Source organism: Eurosta solidaginis, chromosome 1 (assembly GCF_040869045.1).
Source record: "Eurosta solidaginis isolate ZX-2024a chromosome 1, ASM4086904v1, whole genome shotgun sequence".
NCBI lineage: Eukaryota > Metazoa > Arthropoda > Insecta > Diptera > Tephritidae > Eurosta > Eurosta solidaginis.
The window spans coordinates 139,384,619-139,402,238 of record NC_090319.1 but is presented as its reverse complement, the minus strand read 5'-3'; the positions used below and the strand labels follow the sequence as shown (position 1 = coordinate 139,402,238).

The 17,620-nt window shown below is 33.5% G+C and overlaps 2 protein-coding genes and 1 long non-coding RNA gene across 9 annotated transcripts in view; 2 read left to right on the top strand and 1 right to left on the bottom strand.

Annotated features, from left to right (window-relative positions):
* Nucleotides 1-17,620, top strand: part of mtd (mustard) — a 2,476,738-nt gene that overhangs the window by 2,263,240 nt on the left and 195,878 nt on the right. The gene's annotated exons all lie outside the window — the stretch shown is intronic.
* On the top strand, nt 8,808-10,005 carry LOC137238392 (uncharacterized). The gene is made up of 3 exons (XM_067763299.1): nt 8,808-8,851; nt 8,918-9,107; nt 9,189-10,005. Exons 1-3 carry the CDS (start codon nt 8,841-8,843, stop codon nt 9,753-9,755), a joined length of 768 nt encoding a protein of 255 aa, XP_067619400.1. The 5' UTR covers nt 8,808-8,840; the 3' UTR covers nt 9,756-10,005.
* LOC137238386 (uncharacterized) lies at nt 10,139-10,884 on the bottom strand. Its single transcript, XR_010949179.1, has 3 exons — nt 10,482-10,884; nt 10,283-10,418; nt 10,139-10,226 (listed from the first exon to the last, which is right to left on the bottom strand). It is a non-coding gene; the product is annotated as an uncharacterized lncRNA (long non-coding RNA).

The window sequence follows — 17,620 nt, the reverse complement described above, 5'->3', positions numbered from 1 at the left end:
CGGTTGACTCGCCCTATCTTTTAGAATATGTACGGTTCAATATACCATCGCGAACCCTACGATGTCACGATTTTTTCTGGTTAGACAGATTTAGAGCGACTTATGCTTCCAATTCTCCAATTGCTAGGGCAATGAGGGAGTTTAATTTGTTGTATTCTATAGATATTGATTTTGCATTAAATAAATTTAGGTTTAAACTGCTATTGAATGAAATAATTTGAATATTTAATATTTATTAGTTAAGATACATTTGTAAATAGTATGTAAGGGGTTCTGGTTGTCCTAGACTATAATATGAATAAATAAATTAATTGTATATGACTCTTAAGACCCACTTAAGGTTTATTTGAGTTTACAAAATTTTAATTGCTTTTAGTATTCTATTGTAATTTATTCCATGGCGGTAACTTGATATGGAAAGTAAAGATTCTGTTTACATTGTTTTCTGTTTACATTTGTTTCACATGTGTTATTGTTTTGCCGATTTTGGTTTTAAAAATTTTTTTATATGCTGTTCCATTTTACATTTAATGACATTTTCAATTGTAGTTTACGACATATTGGTGACTTGTGTTCTTTGCTTTTATTTGCTTACATTTTTTTACATATGAAGTGTTATGCTGACTTTTTTTCATATATTTTTTGTTGTGTGCATACTTATAGTTATGAGTAAAGTGTAATGCTTATAGTGCGATTGTTTTGATTTTTTCAAATCATTTGTATTACTAGAAAATATTCTATACTGGTTTAAGCCTATTCTTATGGATTATTATTTCCTTATCTTTGTCGTTCTTATTGATATTCCTTATTCTATGTGGTATTAATGTGAAATTATTATTTTTATCACTATATTTAACCTTATAATATCCCTTATATTTATTATCTAACTTATGAGAGTAAGGGGTCCTTTTATCTAAAATTATGACCTCCCTAAAAGGCGAGTTTTTCCTAACTGAGGTCCCTCAAACTTATATTAATTTCTTTAATATGATATTTCTAACAACAAATAGAGATAAATGATTTATATTTTCTTTTGTTTTCTTGATTATACCTATTAAACACAAATTTTTTTTTCATTCAAGTTCTTAAACATACAAAGTGTAAAATCTGTAACTAATTGTATAGACAATTGAGGAGTTGTAGTTGTTGAAGGAAGAGCAAGGTAGCTATGTATACGTAGTAGTTCAATTTATGGGTAAAAGAAAGCTACAGTGGATGCAAAAAAAATTTCATATTTTTAAATATTCTTTTTATATTTGTTGTATTTTCCAGCAATGTTTTTGATCTTATATGACATGCGATATCTGCGGCGGCCACCAAGACAGAATCGTCATGATATTTATGAAGAATTATTTAATTTTTACCGGGATTTGTCACTTTCACTACCTCTAGGGTTAGTGCAATTATTAGATCTTGGAGAACTTGGGTACCTTTTTATTATTTTTAAATTTGCCTACTGCAGTAAATGTTTCGTTATTTTTCACCAATTTGTCCCTCAGGACAACTGTTTTTTTCCTTATTTTCAAGTCCAAGATTGCCGGCTTATTTCAGCCTGGTCGAGTATTGTCCTAAGTCAATAACTTCCATTCATTCAAAGAAATAAAGCAAATCCTTGATTTTCTATTGAATTTAGGCAGGGCTAATGAAGCTGCCTTACTGTCGATTGCGACATTTTGAGGGTTACTATTTTAATTATTTGTTGATCTTCCTCAGCTTTGGGTTTGGTTTTAAAGGGTTTAGGGTGCTTAATTTGAATATTAAATACGTGCTTGAACATTCTTCAACTGCCTATATGTAACTTTCATATAGCTTTTGAGTATCGTAGCTATTGCAATGGTCAATAGCACGATAACGCAGATTAAAACTGCTAACCAAGCATCTGAAATATTTGGAGCGTTTTTCGTATTTGATTCTGTTGGTGGTTCATATTTGACTATTCTACTTTCTGTTACTTTATTATCAGAATCTCCAGAAGATTTCTTTCCTATCTCATATCCGGCTATTGCTATCATGATCCCGTTTGCTAATCTTTTCCCCCAAGACATTTTGAAGAGAAAACAAAATGTTTCCTGTTACTTTAAAGAAAAAATTCTAATTTGAGATTATTTTTAATAAAATTTCTTAGTTTTTGTCTTTATTGTTATTGAACCTAAGCATTCCAGTTTACTTAAGAAAATTTTGTAAATTTTATTTTTCCTTATTTAATTAACATTATAGAAGCTATTGTTTAAAGTTTTGAAAGGATGGCTCTTTATTACAAACTAATTTTTAAAATGTACATGTCAGTTGTATTTCATTTTTGTGTATCAAGAAAAAGAGAAGATAAAAATAATATGAAATTCAACATAGCTCAGAGTTGCATTAGTAAGGATGACCCCTATCTTACACTATGCGAAATCTGGTCTTTCAGTCGGCCAATCCTGATTACTGGAGACGCCCTCGGCTCCTTCGCTGTCGTCAATAAACCCTTCGAAATTTGGCAAACCACACCATGGTTTTAATTTGTCGGATGAATATATCGATGAGTAGTGCCGCTGCTTTCGACTCGATCCTGGCACATCTTCGATCAAATACCGATCATTTCCAGTTAATTTCGTTATAATAAAAGGTCCCTTATACGGAGGTTCTAATTTGCGTGAACTCCCCGTACTGGCGGATTCATTTTCTGCGAGTACTAAATTACCAACAGTATACTGTGTTGGACTGTTATGCTTGTTGTCGAAACTCTTCTTTGCTTTGATACGCTGATTATTTACACGCTCTGCTGCCTTCTTTTGTATATCATGTAATTCTTCATTTGTTATAACTTCATCTCGGTGTAGTGATAATATAAGTTTGTTCTGTAATATGTGTCTCGGTTTAAAGTTAAAAAGTAATTCTTGTGGTGTTCGATCTGTAGTTTTGTTCTTTGTAGAATTCAATGTCCATTGTATAGCTCGTAACTCATCGTCCCAACATTTGTTATCGCTGGTAGATGGTAATAACATGCTTAAAATCGTACGATTTGCCCTCTCAGCATGTCCATTCGCCCTTGGTGTTCTAACCGCATTTAATATATGTTTTATGTCATTATCGCTACAATACTTTTCGAAGCCCTTTGAGGTAAACGCGGTACCTCGATCGGTCACTATCCTAGTTGGTACACCGAAATAACTGCTTACTTCGTTTAATAGTCCGATGATATGTCGTGTCGCTGTACTTCTAACAGCTCTGACAATCGTAAACTTTGTAAATGAGTCCACGAAAACTAGAACATGTTCATTCTGCTTCTTACTCTTCGGAAACGGACCTAAGTGATCCATATGGATTGTCTTAAAAGGTACGGGCTCTAATTCAGTAAAGTGGTATTCACCCTCTTGTCGACCGCCTCGCTGCTTATTATATGCACACTCTAAACATGACTTTATAAAAGATTTGACGAAATAAGCTCTCTCTTATTCATAGTTACCGACACTGCACTGCAATCAGTATCAATCACAATATTCTTGCCTTGAACATAATATTTGAAACGCTCTAAGCTACTGACTACTGCTAATGCCTCAAGTTCATAGCTGTGGAATTTTCTCTCTGAATCTGTAGTAAACCTACTATAATAGGCGACTGGCTTCCAATCCCCATTGTCGTTTTGCATTAATACTCCTGCAATTCCCACGGAACTTGCATCAGTATGGATCTGGTGATCTGCATTAACTTTATACGCTGTCATTACCGGTTTCGATGCTAAAGCTGCTTTCAGCTCACAAAAAGACCTATCTTGCTGTTCAGTCCAACCAAATGGCTGATTCTTTTTTAACAATCTTCTTAATGGTTCGCTAATTATGGAATATCCCGGAACAAAGCGACGGAAATATCCGCTAAGACCAAGAAATTTTCTGACATCGGTTACAGATTTAGGTACAGGGAAACATTCAATAGCTGCCGTCTTCGCCCTACCTGGGCTAATGCCACCTGGATGTAATTCATGTCCCAAAAACTCAATACTTTGTTTTAGAAATTCACATTTGTTAATGTTCAGCGTTAACTTTAATTCTCGCAGTGCCTCAAAAACTCACGCTAATTTCTCATGCATTTCTTGAATACTATTGCTGCCTACTAAAATATCGTCCATATAATGAACAATATCTCCAGGTTTTGTTCGATCTGCAATATTCTGCATCAACCTCTGAAATACAGCCGGCGCATTCTTGAGTCCAAACGGCATCCTCTTAAATTCATATAGCCCCTCAGTGGTTATAAATGCCGTGAACTTCCTACAACCCTCCAGAATTGGCACCTGATAATATCCGCTGTTGAGGTCTAGTATTGAAAAATACTTAAACTTCTTCGCTTCGCTCAACCGTTCCTCGATATTGAGAGTAGGATACATTTCTTTCGCAGTATATTTATTCAATCGTCTATAATCTACACAAAGACGTTCACCCCCACTTTTCTTTGCTACTAAAACAACTGGGCTTGCGTATTCTGAATGAGACTTCGTAATTATATCACAATCAAGAAGTTCATTTACCATTTTTGCTATGATATATTTCTTCGGCTCTGGTACCCTGTATGGCTTTTGTGCAATTGGTTCTTTTGTTGTCAATTCGATGTTCATCTCGATTATATCAGTTAACCCAATGTCGTGTAAACCCTCCGCAAAAAGATCGCTATTCTCTTTTAAAAATATATGTAGATTTTTATTAACCTCCTCATTTTTAAAGCTACAAACTATGTCATTTGCCTCTATTGTTTTTGGTTTTACATCCGATCTTGCAACTTTTGACGAAAACTGGAAATCGTTATTTTTAATTTCTGCTACTAGATTATTGCATTGGAATACGTCTTGTCCCAAAAGAATATCTGTCGATATGATACTATCATCGACAACAAACAAATATACGTTGGCTACCTCATTGTCCAAACCAATTGATGTATTAAATTTTTCTGTTAAGCAGCTTCTACCGCCACATATGCCAAAAATTTCCATCGAACATTTCTGAAGGGGTATTTGTAAACTATCTGCTACTGAACGCTTAATCATGCTGCATCTATAAAAGCCAAAAATCACTTACCATTTATTGTGATTACTTTTTCGCCAAACTTATTTTGTTGATTTATCTGCATTCGTTTTACAATGCTTTTCTTACCACAATTCTCTGGTTCACCACTACCATGGAATTTCCCACAGTATCTACAACGACGTGGCTGCTTTGGCTTTTTACAATTTTGCGCGTAATGCCCAAGTTCTTGGCAATTAAAACATTTAATATTTCTTTTCTCAACACTGCTTTTGCTATTTTCATTTTTAACACGTGCATCTACTGTTTGCTTCGCGAACGCTTCACTTCTTAAGGTTTTACCCGAATTTTGTAAATATTGTTCAATTGTTTCTCGCATTTCTTTTATGGATTTAAACCGGACCGCAGATATAGCTAGATGTAGCTCTCGATGCTTTAATCCGGCACGCAAATATTTAATTATTGCATTTTCACTTAAACCGTACCGACGACCAAGTCCACTGACTCGAAAACAATAGTCCATGATATTTTCGTTTTGTTTACGTATAGCGTTTGTCATTTTAAAATGCACTTCTGCTTCATTTAATTCGTACCCGAATTCATTAATTAAACTATTAGCAAACTCAACCCAACTCGAATGAAATTTAGGTGATGCATCAAGCCACAATCTTGCAGCACCCTTTAATTTTCCATACACTGCCAATAGTAAACACCTCTCGTCCCAGTTATATGCATCTATGGCACTGTTCACTCGATCCACAAATTGATCCACTGTTAAAGAATTTTCATTAGTGGGGTCATATTCAGGAATTGTTTCTGCAATTTCTTTAACACTAACATTTCGTCCCACTGTTACATTCGCACTTTGTGGTGAATTTGTTATTGTTACTTGTTCCACATTTTCTCTCACTGTCACACTATTTGTATTATTTTGCATTTGCCCAGCTAAACTATTAACTGCTGTCATCATGCTCTCCATCATTGCACGCAATTCGTTCACTTGCACTTGTAATCCACTATCGTTATTTTGAATTTCTATCTCATCGGCATTTACGCTCTCCGAAAGGCGAAGTACTAGCTCGGTTTTTGTGCCTGAGGTAGAAAGATCACGAGCACGCAGTTGCTCTTTGATTTCCTCCACCTTCAATGACGAAATTTTCACCATTGTTGCCATTCCAAAATTCTTATTGGAATCTAACAAGAAAATTCTCACTGTTTCTGATCGTTCTAGAAATTTCGCGAATTTCTATACGCTTCTATGCATATATGTATGTATGTCCGTATACATATATTTTTAATCACCAATGACGACCCAATTGTTCGCTACGGCCACTCGACTCGTTCGTATTTATATATGTAAATACTCGTATATTCATACGCGCATCCACTTTACTTTACTTTTCAAATTACATATGTGTTTAACCATGGAAACGCTCGTATAATCGCGCATTTACACAAAAACTTCGACTTATGTTCTTTTGTCTGTTTTTCTCTAATTTAGACACGCAAATATTCGTACATTCGTACGCACATTTCTAAACAACGATGCAATATACATATGTACGTATGTATGTATGCACAAAAAAGCTTGCAATTTCAACCGCATTCAAGCACTTTAAGTAGTAATTTTTCTGTTAATATTTTGCACTACTATACATGACTTGATCATGAATTTCTTGCAAAAAAGTACAGGTTCAAAACAAACTTCACTTGAAAGCTTTCTATGTTATATGGCATTCACAGTTTGATTTAAAATTTTTTCTTAGAATTTTTTCACTTTTCGCGAAACGCGGCTTCGGTCTCACTTCTGACCTGAAAGGATGGCTCTTTATTACATACTAATTTTTAAAATGTACATGTCAGTTGTATTTCATTTTTGTGTATCAAGAAAAAGAGAAGATAAAAATAATATGAAATTCAACATAGCTCAGAGTTGCATTAGTAAGGATGACCCCTATGTTACACTATGCGAAATCTGGTCTTTCAGTTTGTTTCTAAAATTTTTGATTTTCGTATATTTTTTTTTTTTTAATTTAATATTTTTAACATTTCTAGTTTTCTTAAAATTGTAATTTATTTTATTTTTTCGTTGAATTTATTTTATAAAGCATTGTTTAAAATTAAATTTAATGCTATTATTATCTTTTCTACGCCACTGTGGGCTTCAATCTTTTTCTCTATTTTTAGGTTGAATTTATGCCATTTTGAAAGCTGACATCAAACTTTTTGTAAAAAAAATTTTTGTTCATCCTTCAATATTTAAAAAAAAAGTCCAAAGCAAAAACTTTTGTTTTTGCTAATGGTTAAGCGTTCATAAGACCGCTCAATTTATTCTAAATTTCAATACTTAAATTACTACCGCCAGTCTTGCTGCTGCCAGTCTCAAAAGCTATGCCGCCAGTCGAAAAAAATGTCTTGTATTATTCCACTTGATGCGTTTCTATTTGTTTTATTGCTGCCAGTCTTAGTATTCCACTTCTTTTTATGCTCTTATTGCCCGACTAATGTGCTGCCAGTCATTAACCGTTTGTTATATTCCTTGTTATTACTGTTGCGATTTTCGCTGAGTATACCAGGTAAAAGTCTTAATCCTGATGATATGAAGTTGCTTGCATCCTTGCCAACATGTTGCAGATTCTCAAAAATTTATTTGATTTTTAAGGGAAAATCCGATTCTTAAGGACGCAAGTAACAAAATTGGAATTTTGATTTTGAACGGAATTATTTTAGTAGTATGTTTATGTATGTTCTGGATCACATTTTGTATGGAAAGCTCGGTTCATTTCTGACCCTAAAGACTCAAATCTTTTGGACCAGTCTGGCCGGACTTCATTTTTTTCGGAACAATCGGGGAAGAGTCTGACCGAAGGAATGAGACCAGTTCAATATTTATCTTGACCTGAAATTTTTACCACCTCTCAAGATCATTCAACCATTTTTTGCCTACATATAGGCGCATACGTTCTTGCGGTTTGTGTTCCGTTCTTCCGGGTTGTGTTCTGGCTGATCTATAAGAAAAAGCTTAGAGCTTTTTGCATTTTGTATGAAAAACTCAGATCATAACTCACCGTAACTACTCATTCTACATTCTTCCGGTTTGTGTTCTGGCTGATCTGTAAGAAAAATAGCTTAGAGCTTTTTTGCATTTTATATGGAAAGCTCGGTGCATGTCTCACCCTAACAACTCCTTACTTTCGGAGCAGTCTGGGATGAGTCTGGTCGTAGGAATGAGACCAGTTCTATATTTATCTTAACCTGAAATTTATGTCACCTCTCAAGATCATTCAACAAATTCGTTGGCTAAATTTAGACGCATACGTTCATCAATGCAGGAGAGTATCGAGCTCAAATTTTTAAAGGGGCTCAGATTTGTACAGAGCCCCAGGACTTTGTCTTGGCGCTCCGATATAATATATTTGACTTTTTATTAGGTTATAAGTTTGTATGTAAATAGTAACACATATGTATGTACAAGAGAAAAACTCAAAACATGCTGATACGAAACCTTAACTGTCCAACATTGAAGCATATTTACATGTATATAAGTAAATAAAACCACATGTCGTATTTCATTAGATTATAATGCCCCTATTACCGTTTACAACTCAACTCTGGTTGAGTTGAAATTTCGCAATTTGGTATTACAGATTACAACTCAACCTGTCAAACAAAAATGTCGGTTGAGTTGTCTAGTCTAACAACTTTTTGTGGTATTACCGTTTACAACCTTGTGTTGGTGTAGTTGTCAAAGACGTCAAAATCTGACAACTGATTACTAGCAGTTGTCTTAGAAAATTGTGCAGTTGTTTGTTTGTTGTTTGGAAAGAAAATTATAAAAAAGAAATGGAAAGCGGGTAATTAGACCTTTTAAAATTAATTTAAACAAATTTTATAATCAACATTTTTGTACATATTTATAGAAAGAACAAAATTTCAACGAAGGATCAAATTGAAAGACTGATTGAACTTATGGAGCGACATCCCGAAGTTGGACGAGGCAAGCCGCAGTTCGGATGCAGCCAAAATAGAGTGAAGGAATTATGGGAGGAATTCGCCTTAGAGCTAAATAGTTTGGGACCACCGACAAGAACTGCACCGGAGTGGACACGTGTATGTAGAGTTGTGAAAATAGATGAACACATTAAAAGCGCATTGACATTTTACATATGTATACATATATTTCTCTTTTAGGTTTGGGTACATTATAAAGCGAATTTAAAAAGAAAGCTGTCCAACAACCGCAACAATCTTGTTGCAACCGGCGGAGGGCCATCGCATGAAAAATCCCTAAGCCCGCTAGAGGAAAGTGTTGCACAACTCATCCAAATAAGAAGCCAAGTTGCACCTAGTGGTCGAGCTTTCGGGACGGAGAATATGCCACCGGCTAGCGACGACGAAGAGCATGGTAACACCATGTCTGCAGCCGCGTCCACGACTAGGGAGCCCACTGGTTCAAACGCAGGCGAGCTTCCCACTCCGTCAGGATCACGAAATCGCCGGCGTGGCAATGTTGAGACTGAGCGTCTGGAGCTTCTAACCAAGCAGACAGAAACGCAAAAAAAACTTTTAAAAAAAATTGATCGGCTAGAGAGGACAGCACACAAAATGCAAAAAGTCAACGAAAAATTGCTGGAGATTAAGCAAAAAAAATATTTGCTTTACAAGAAGCAAGCACAGGAAGCAAGCGAGCTATGTGCGTTGAAGGCAGAAATTGCAAAGCTAAAAATTAAAAAATTGAGCCGCTCAACAAATATGTAAATATTTTAGTTATTTTTTTTTCACGATGAAGACCTGTTTTTTTTTTTTAGCAGAAATATTTTTAGTTTAAAGTTCTTAATGAAAAGATATTTTAGTTTCTAGTTCTAGTTTACCTGACATGAAGTGATATTTTACTTTACATTTATAATAAGTTTTAGGGTCATTTAAATAACGCAAACCTGAATGAAAAAAGGTCAAATTTAGTTTTAAGAGCCATGAAGTGATATTTTTGTTATGAGTATTTATTTTAGCCAAAACTTTTGAAATAAAAGACTGAATGAATTACAAATTGATTAAATGGATAACATAATATTATTTCGCACCATTCTGGCTGTATCCTCGGTTTCTCTTTCCACACTAAGATGTTCATTGCTTATGTCGGTACAGTATTGTAGCGAGATTGCGGAGAACCAGATTCTGCCATGCGAAAAGGAGTCATTAAATAAGTTTTCAGAGGGTAACCAGCATCGCCTTAAACAATGGATTTTAAAATATTTATTTGTATATTTAATAACAACCAGTCTTACCCAAGATCCAAGAGTTACTCTGTACGTTTCTCTCCAAATGCACCTTTAAGTCACTTACATTAAAAACAAATGAGTCGTGATTAGCGCCTGGATGCCTGGCATCCACATACCGGATGGACATTTTGTAATCGCAAAGCTGAAAATAAGTTTGTCAATAATTTGGTTCAAAATTATTATTTGCGTGTTCATTTTTACTTACAATCATGACGTTTAAGCTGTAGTAGCCTTTCCTGTTTAGATATAAATGTTGCATTTCTTTTATTGGTGAAATTATGCGAACGTGAGTCCCATCGATACAACCCACTACTCCTGGGAATCCTGTTTTAGAATAAAACGCGATCTTTGAAGCGCTTTGCTCCTCTGCAGTCATTTGAGTTTTAATCCACTTCGCACAAATATGCTCCTCAATAATATCTAAAACCTCTTTGACAACTATAGATGTTGTAGGTTGTGCCAGTCCAACACTAAAATCATTTCCACAGCATTTTTGATAGCTGCCGTCAGCAAGGAATCGGAGTGTAGCGCATAATTTTAAAATAGGAGGTACAGCCGTCCCTCGAACGCGTTTGCGGAAATGGTCCTTCATTTCGTTTAGTAAGGAGCAAAATTCTTCCTTACTTAACCGAAAATAGCTTACAAATCTGCAAAATGACTATATTAGAATCTTATCAATTGTCACTTGAACGTTTTCTTACTTGGTGCTTGGTAATTCCAAGGGATTAGAGTGATCGCGTAAATGTTTTCTTATTCGCTGCATATCAATTTTTTCACCATTATTTTCATCATCATAAAATAATTCTATGCTAATATCCATTTTACTATTAATAAAAAAAATCACTTGCAAATGCTCAAATTTTAGACACAAATTGATCAGCTGTTCATTTATCTGTCAAATCATCACTTTCTTAGCTTGGCAGCACCAATTCAACTTCAACTGAAATAAGTTGTAATTCGTAATACCAAACAAGAGTTGAGTTGTCTGAAAGTTGAGTTGTTTTAATTACAACCCAACTAAGTTGAGTTGTTCACCGTAATAGGGCCATAAGTTTGTATGCTTACATTTAGGCGCAAACGTTCTTAAGCTTGGAGCTTTTTGCATTTGTATGGTTTGTGTTCTGGCTGGTCTATAAGAAAAAGCTTAGAGCTTTTTGTTTTGTATTCTGCCTGCAAGAAAAAAAGAGCTTAGAGGTTTATCAATACAGGAGAGTATCGAGCTCAGATTTTAAATGCGGGCCCCAAAGTTTTAAATGCCCCCTTAGTACTTTACTGTAATACATTTAGGAAAAACAAAATTTATATTTTATATAATTTATTTTTATTAAATAAAAATTTTAAACACAATTTACCACATATTATTGTGTTGTATTTTGCTTCTGCTCATAATTGTAATGTATTGGTGGCTTCAGATAATTAACCAGTTCAATCGGTTCCTATAAATTTCCAAAACTATCAAAATATGCTTTATAATTTTTTTTTTATATTATGCTACCCAATGAGTGCCAAGACCATCAGCATCTTCTAAATTTAGAATTCCACATTCTTGAGATTTCGGTTTATTCGGTAGGGAATTTCGCATAAAAATTCCTCTGAAATATTTAAGATGTTTGCAATATTTCATTAAATCTACGTCTGTTAACGGTCTTTTTGTAGGGTTTTTATTAGTTTTTTGGATAGGGTCGTAAAAATAAACCATATCCCCTTCTATACGGCTTGAGGAATAAACCCTTCCCCATAGCGATTGATTCCATATATCTATTATGACGGCTAGCCTCAGCCAATTGCTCCTTTCCATTCCTGATATCAGTAAAAACTTTTGCTAAAGCTGATCCACCAGATGCTATACCGCCAAGTGCACCTAACGCTGTTAAAATTGGAAGTAGTGGTAAAATTCCGCCAATTTTTGGTACTGGAATTATTCTCGATATATAAATTTCTTTATTTTTAAAGCTAGACTCTATAGCATTCTTAGAAATGTTATAGGCATCATTAAATAACGGAGGCTTCTTCTTGTTAAGTATGTTGATATCTTTTTTAACTGCCATCAAAAATTTTTTATTAGATGACACTTTACGGGGTTTTATCTTTTTCCGTTTTTTACATTTAGATGCATTTCTTTTATAACTTTTTAAGCCAATTCCCAATTTGAGTTTTGCTTTCATTGCATTTGTAACGAACCAAGCGTTTGACCGTTCTTTGAAATCACTGTCCTTATATGTTACACGTTGCCAGGCTTTCTCAGATAAAACTTTATCAACTTGATGTCTGTTATTTATGTATATCTTTCGATTGGGAATATGCAATATCATGTTCTCTACAGGCGGTATCTAAAGAATTTATACACTTATCTCCTCTTTCTAACCGTTGACGGAGTTTCGTTCCAGGACCACAAAATTGATATCCAGGTAAATGAAGCTCAATAGGTAAAGAATTATTCGTCCCATTAAATGTTTTTTTTTTTTTTTTTGTCTTCTTAATAATAATAATGCGAGCGAGTGTGGGTGAGTTATAATTAAATGATAACTTTATTATAAAAGCGATGGTTTATATTGATATATAAATGTATAAATGCAAAAAATGTTACTAGACATACGAGCGCTGATTGTAGGACCGTCAAATTTTTGAAAAACTAACGTTATGATCAGTTTGAATTGAAAACCCAAACGGGCTTAATTTCCGTATTATATATACATTTATTCAAAATCATTATATCAACCAAAATATATATATCTAAAAGGGCTTATTGATCCGATAAAAGGAATAAATCTTTATACATTTAGCGAAAATGTTGATGTCTTCAAACCCGCTGAAGCTAAACCGGACTCAATTTTTATATTCGATGATGTAATATGTATGTGGAAAACAAAGTACAATATTTTTGTATGGGCCGTCATAAGAACATTGATTCTTTCTATTTATGTCAAACTTATACAAAAATTCCAAAACACTTAATTCGTGATAATGCAAACATGATTATTGTGTTCAAGCAAAATGAAATAAATCTTAAGCATATCTATAATGATCATGTTATTGGAGATATGATATATAAAACATTTTTAAAAACATGTATAGGGTCTTGGAGAAATAAATACGGTTTTGTTGTTATAAGTAAAGATGATCCTGTAAATAAAGGTCGATATCGAAAGGGGTTCGATATTTTTATACAACTATAAAACATCTATAAAAGACATATACTACACCATATTCTTATCAGATACATAGCTGATAGGTAACAGTTTTATAAGATTCTTATTACTTACACAGCTGATAGACAACCGATTTTTTTTCGATCGCCCATTAAAAAATTTCAAATAATCATATGACTGTATTAGCAAATCTTGTTAAGACCAGGAAAGTATTAAAAGAAAAACTTAAAAGAATGAAATTGGAAGAATTGGATAGAATCAACTTGTTGGAGGAGACATTTAAGCCCATTTCAAAACCATTAAATGAATTAGTTGATAATTTGAAAAACTGTAGTAATAAAAATAATGTTACTAATTATAATGGTGATGATGATGATGATGATGATGATGATGAAATTTGGCAGGCGGACAGTGGAAAAGAAAGTAAAGACATGGAAGTTGATACATTGCTAACCTTTGAAAATTATGTGAATGATAATGATCTTGATAGTAAAACAAGTCGATTTAGTATCGCCTGTGGTCGAAATTCGACCAACTTTTATTTTTTTCAACTCAGTCTATGCATCCAGTGTTGAAGGTAGTGCAATAATGGGTTAGTAGTTGAGCAGTGAGTGGAAATATAGCAAACTGGCCTAACTTACTTAAATTACTCATTAAAATTTTGAATTTTACTTAAGACGTTATACTTTTTGATTGCATTTTCTTAAATTTTCTACAAACTTTTCAAATGTAATTATAACGTTTTGGTATGGAGCTCCTTAAACAAAGATATAAAAAATATGGAAAATCAAATGAAATTGATATAGAATTATGGTGAAATGACTTGAAATTGAATTGAAAATTTGCTTCTTTCACACCACCCGGGAGGTACTTGGCCAAAGTGTCAGTAAATAATAATTACCTGTAAATATACAAATATTTATATTTTTACATATTACATATTTATACCTTTATTTATTTGAAATTTTTCTTTCTTTCTACAAAACAATATTTATTTTTCTTGTTTGTTTTGCCATTTTGTTTAGGATTTCTTCATGAGTTACTTCAATAGTAGAGTGGATGCTGAGTAGAGCCAGCCCATTCATCCTCTCCTGGCCTATTGTATTTCTTAGATAAGTTTTTAACCTTCGAAGGGAAGAGAAAAAGCGTTCGCTAGGAGCAACGGAAACTGGAAGCGTCGCAGCAATTTTTATATATCGATGTACCGTAGGGAAAAAAGACACGGAACAATTATTTAATGCATCAATGAACGTTCTTGGTCGCTCCTCCTTTGGGATTGTCAAATAATGCCTGAAAAAGTTTTGCTATGTTTTTATTATGGCGTAATACAAAAAAATATTCCTGATCATATTTTCATTTGATTTACTTGATGAGAGATTTCTTTCATTGCATTTTTATTGAGAGGTAAGTAAAGCCGATCTCTAGAATTTCAACAACAAAGCAAAAATGTATAGGTAATATCGATACAAAATTACACTTTCGAGACTCCTCTACGTTTGCAAGAAAACATTTTTTTTTAATGGAACATTTTAGTGAAAAGTTAATAACTCGCCTGTATATTCTTTTTGTAGACAAAACATTTGCCTACTCTCAAAAAATTTTTTATAGATTTATTGCAAAAAGCCGGTGAGTTACTAACTTTTCATTAAAATATTCGTTATTTTTTTTAAACACTGTATCTTGCAAACGAAGCGGAATCTCGAAAAATCGCTCAAGAGCATTTTTGTATCGACATTTCCGACATATCTTTGCAGTCTTTGTTGAAATCCCAGGGATCAATGAAGTTACATTGGCGGTTTTGACGTGGCTTTACTCAGGTGAAACATCCGAAAATGAGATGACTGAGCATGAAAATAATGCAAAAATCGATATTTTAAAAGGAGCGACTACCAATAACTTCTCTCATTGTGAAATATTATTTAATTTTATTCTTTCGCATTTTCATTATTGCTATTAATGCTATTTTCTTAACAGGGGTTTTAAAAGTGCACAGAGTAATTATTTTAGCACAGACGTATATTTTTTTAATTTTCGGAAATTTCGGGGGGAGGGGGTTTGAACCTCTCCTCCCACCCTGAATACGCGCCTGGGCTATATCAGCCATTTAAACTACATATACATATATCGCCCATTTACTTCAATAGCGTCATAATTCATTCAATTTTTAGTTAAAAACGAAGAAATGTGCTAAAGGATTTTAGCCTATTTCATGCCAGCCGTTAGGAATGCAATTGGCGCTCTACCGAGTTTAATTTTGTATAAATACATACATATGTAATATGTAAGTGTGACACAAAAGTTATAAGTTTGTATGCTTACATTTAGGCGCAAACGTTCTTAAGCTTGGAGCTTTTTACATTTGTATGGTTTGTGTTCTGGCTGGTCTATAAGAAAAAGCTTAGAGCTTTTTGTTTTGTATTCTGCCTGCAGGAAAAAAGAGCTTAGACGTTTATCAATACAGGAGAGTATCGAGCTCAGATTTTAAATGCCCCCTTAGTACTTTACTGTAATACATTTAGGAAAAAACAAAATTTATATTTTATATAATTTAGTTTTATTAAATAAACATTTTAAACACAATTTACCACATATTACTGTGTTGTATTTTGCTTCTGCTCATAATTGTAATGTATTGGTGGCTTCAGATAATTAACCAGTTCAATCGGTTCCTATAAATTTCCAAAACTATCAAAATATGTTTTATAATTTTTTTTTTTTATATTATGCTACCCAATGAGTGCCAAGACCATCAGCATCGTCTAAATTTAGAATTCCAAATTCTTGAGATTTCGGTTTATTCGGTAGGGAATTTCGCATAAAAATTCCTCTGAAATATTTAAGATGTTTGCAATATTTCATTAAATCTACGTCTGTTAACGGTCTTTTTGTAGGGTTTTTATTAGTTTTTTGGATAGGTTCGTAAAAATAAACCATATCCCCTTCTATACGGCTTGAGGAATAAACCCTTCCCCATAGCGATTGATTCCATATATCTATTATGACGGCTAGCCTCAGCCAATTGCTCCTTTCCATTCCTGATATCAGTAAAAACTTTTGCTATAGCTGATCCACCAGATGCTATACCGCCAAGTGCACCTAACGCTGTTAAAATTGGAAGTAGTGCTAAAATTCCGCCAGTTTTAGGGACTGGAATTATTCTCGATATATAAATTTCTTTATTTTTAAAGCTAGACTCTATAGCATTCTTAGAAATGTTATAGGCCTCATTAAATGACGGAGGCTTCTTCTTGTTAAGGATGTTGACATCTTTTTTAACTGCCATCAAATTTTTATTAGATGACACTTTACGGGGTTTTATCTTTTTACGTTTTTTACATTTAGATGCATTTCTTTTATAACTTTTTAAGCCAATTCCCAATTTGAGTTTTGCTTTCATTGCATTTGTAACGAACCAAGCGTTTGACCGTTCTTTGAAATCACTGTCCTTATATGTTACACGTTGTCAGGCTTTCTCAGATAAAACTTTATCAACTTGATGTCTGTTATTTATGTATATCTTTCGATTGGGAATATGAAATATCATGTTCTCTACAGGCTGCATCTAAAGGATTTATACACTTATCTCCTCTTTCTAACCGTTGACGGAGTTTCGTTCCAGGACCACAAAATTGATATCCAGGTAAATCAAGCTCAATAGGTAAAGAATTATTCGTCCCATTAAATGTTTTTTTTTTTTGTCTTCTTAATAATAATAATGCGAGCGAGTGTGGGTGAGTTATAATTAAATGATAACTTTATTATAAAAGCGATGGTTTATATTGATAAATAAATGTATAAATGCAAAAAATGTTACTAGACATACGAGCGCTGATTGTAGGACCGTCAAATCTTGGAAAAAACTAACGTTATGATCAGTTTGAATTGAAAACCCAAACGGGCTTAATTTCCGAAATATATACATTTATTCAAAATCATTATATCAACCAAAATATATATATCTAAAAGGGCTTATTGATCCGATAAAAGGAATAAATCTTTATCCATTTAGCGAAAATGTTGATGTCTTCAAACCCGCTGAAGCTAAACCGGACTCAATTTTTATATTCGATGATGTAATAGGTATGTGGAAAACAAAGTACAATACGAGATTATTTTTGTATGGGCCGTCATAAGAACATTGATTCTTTCTATTTATGTCAAACTTATACAAAAATTCCAAAACACTTAAATCGTG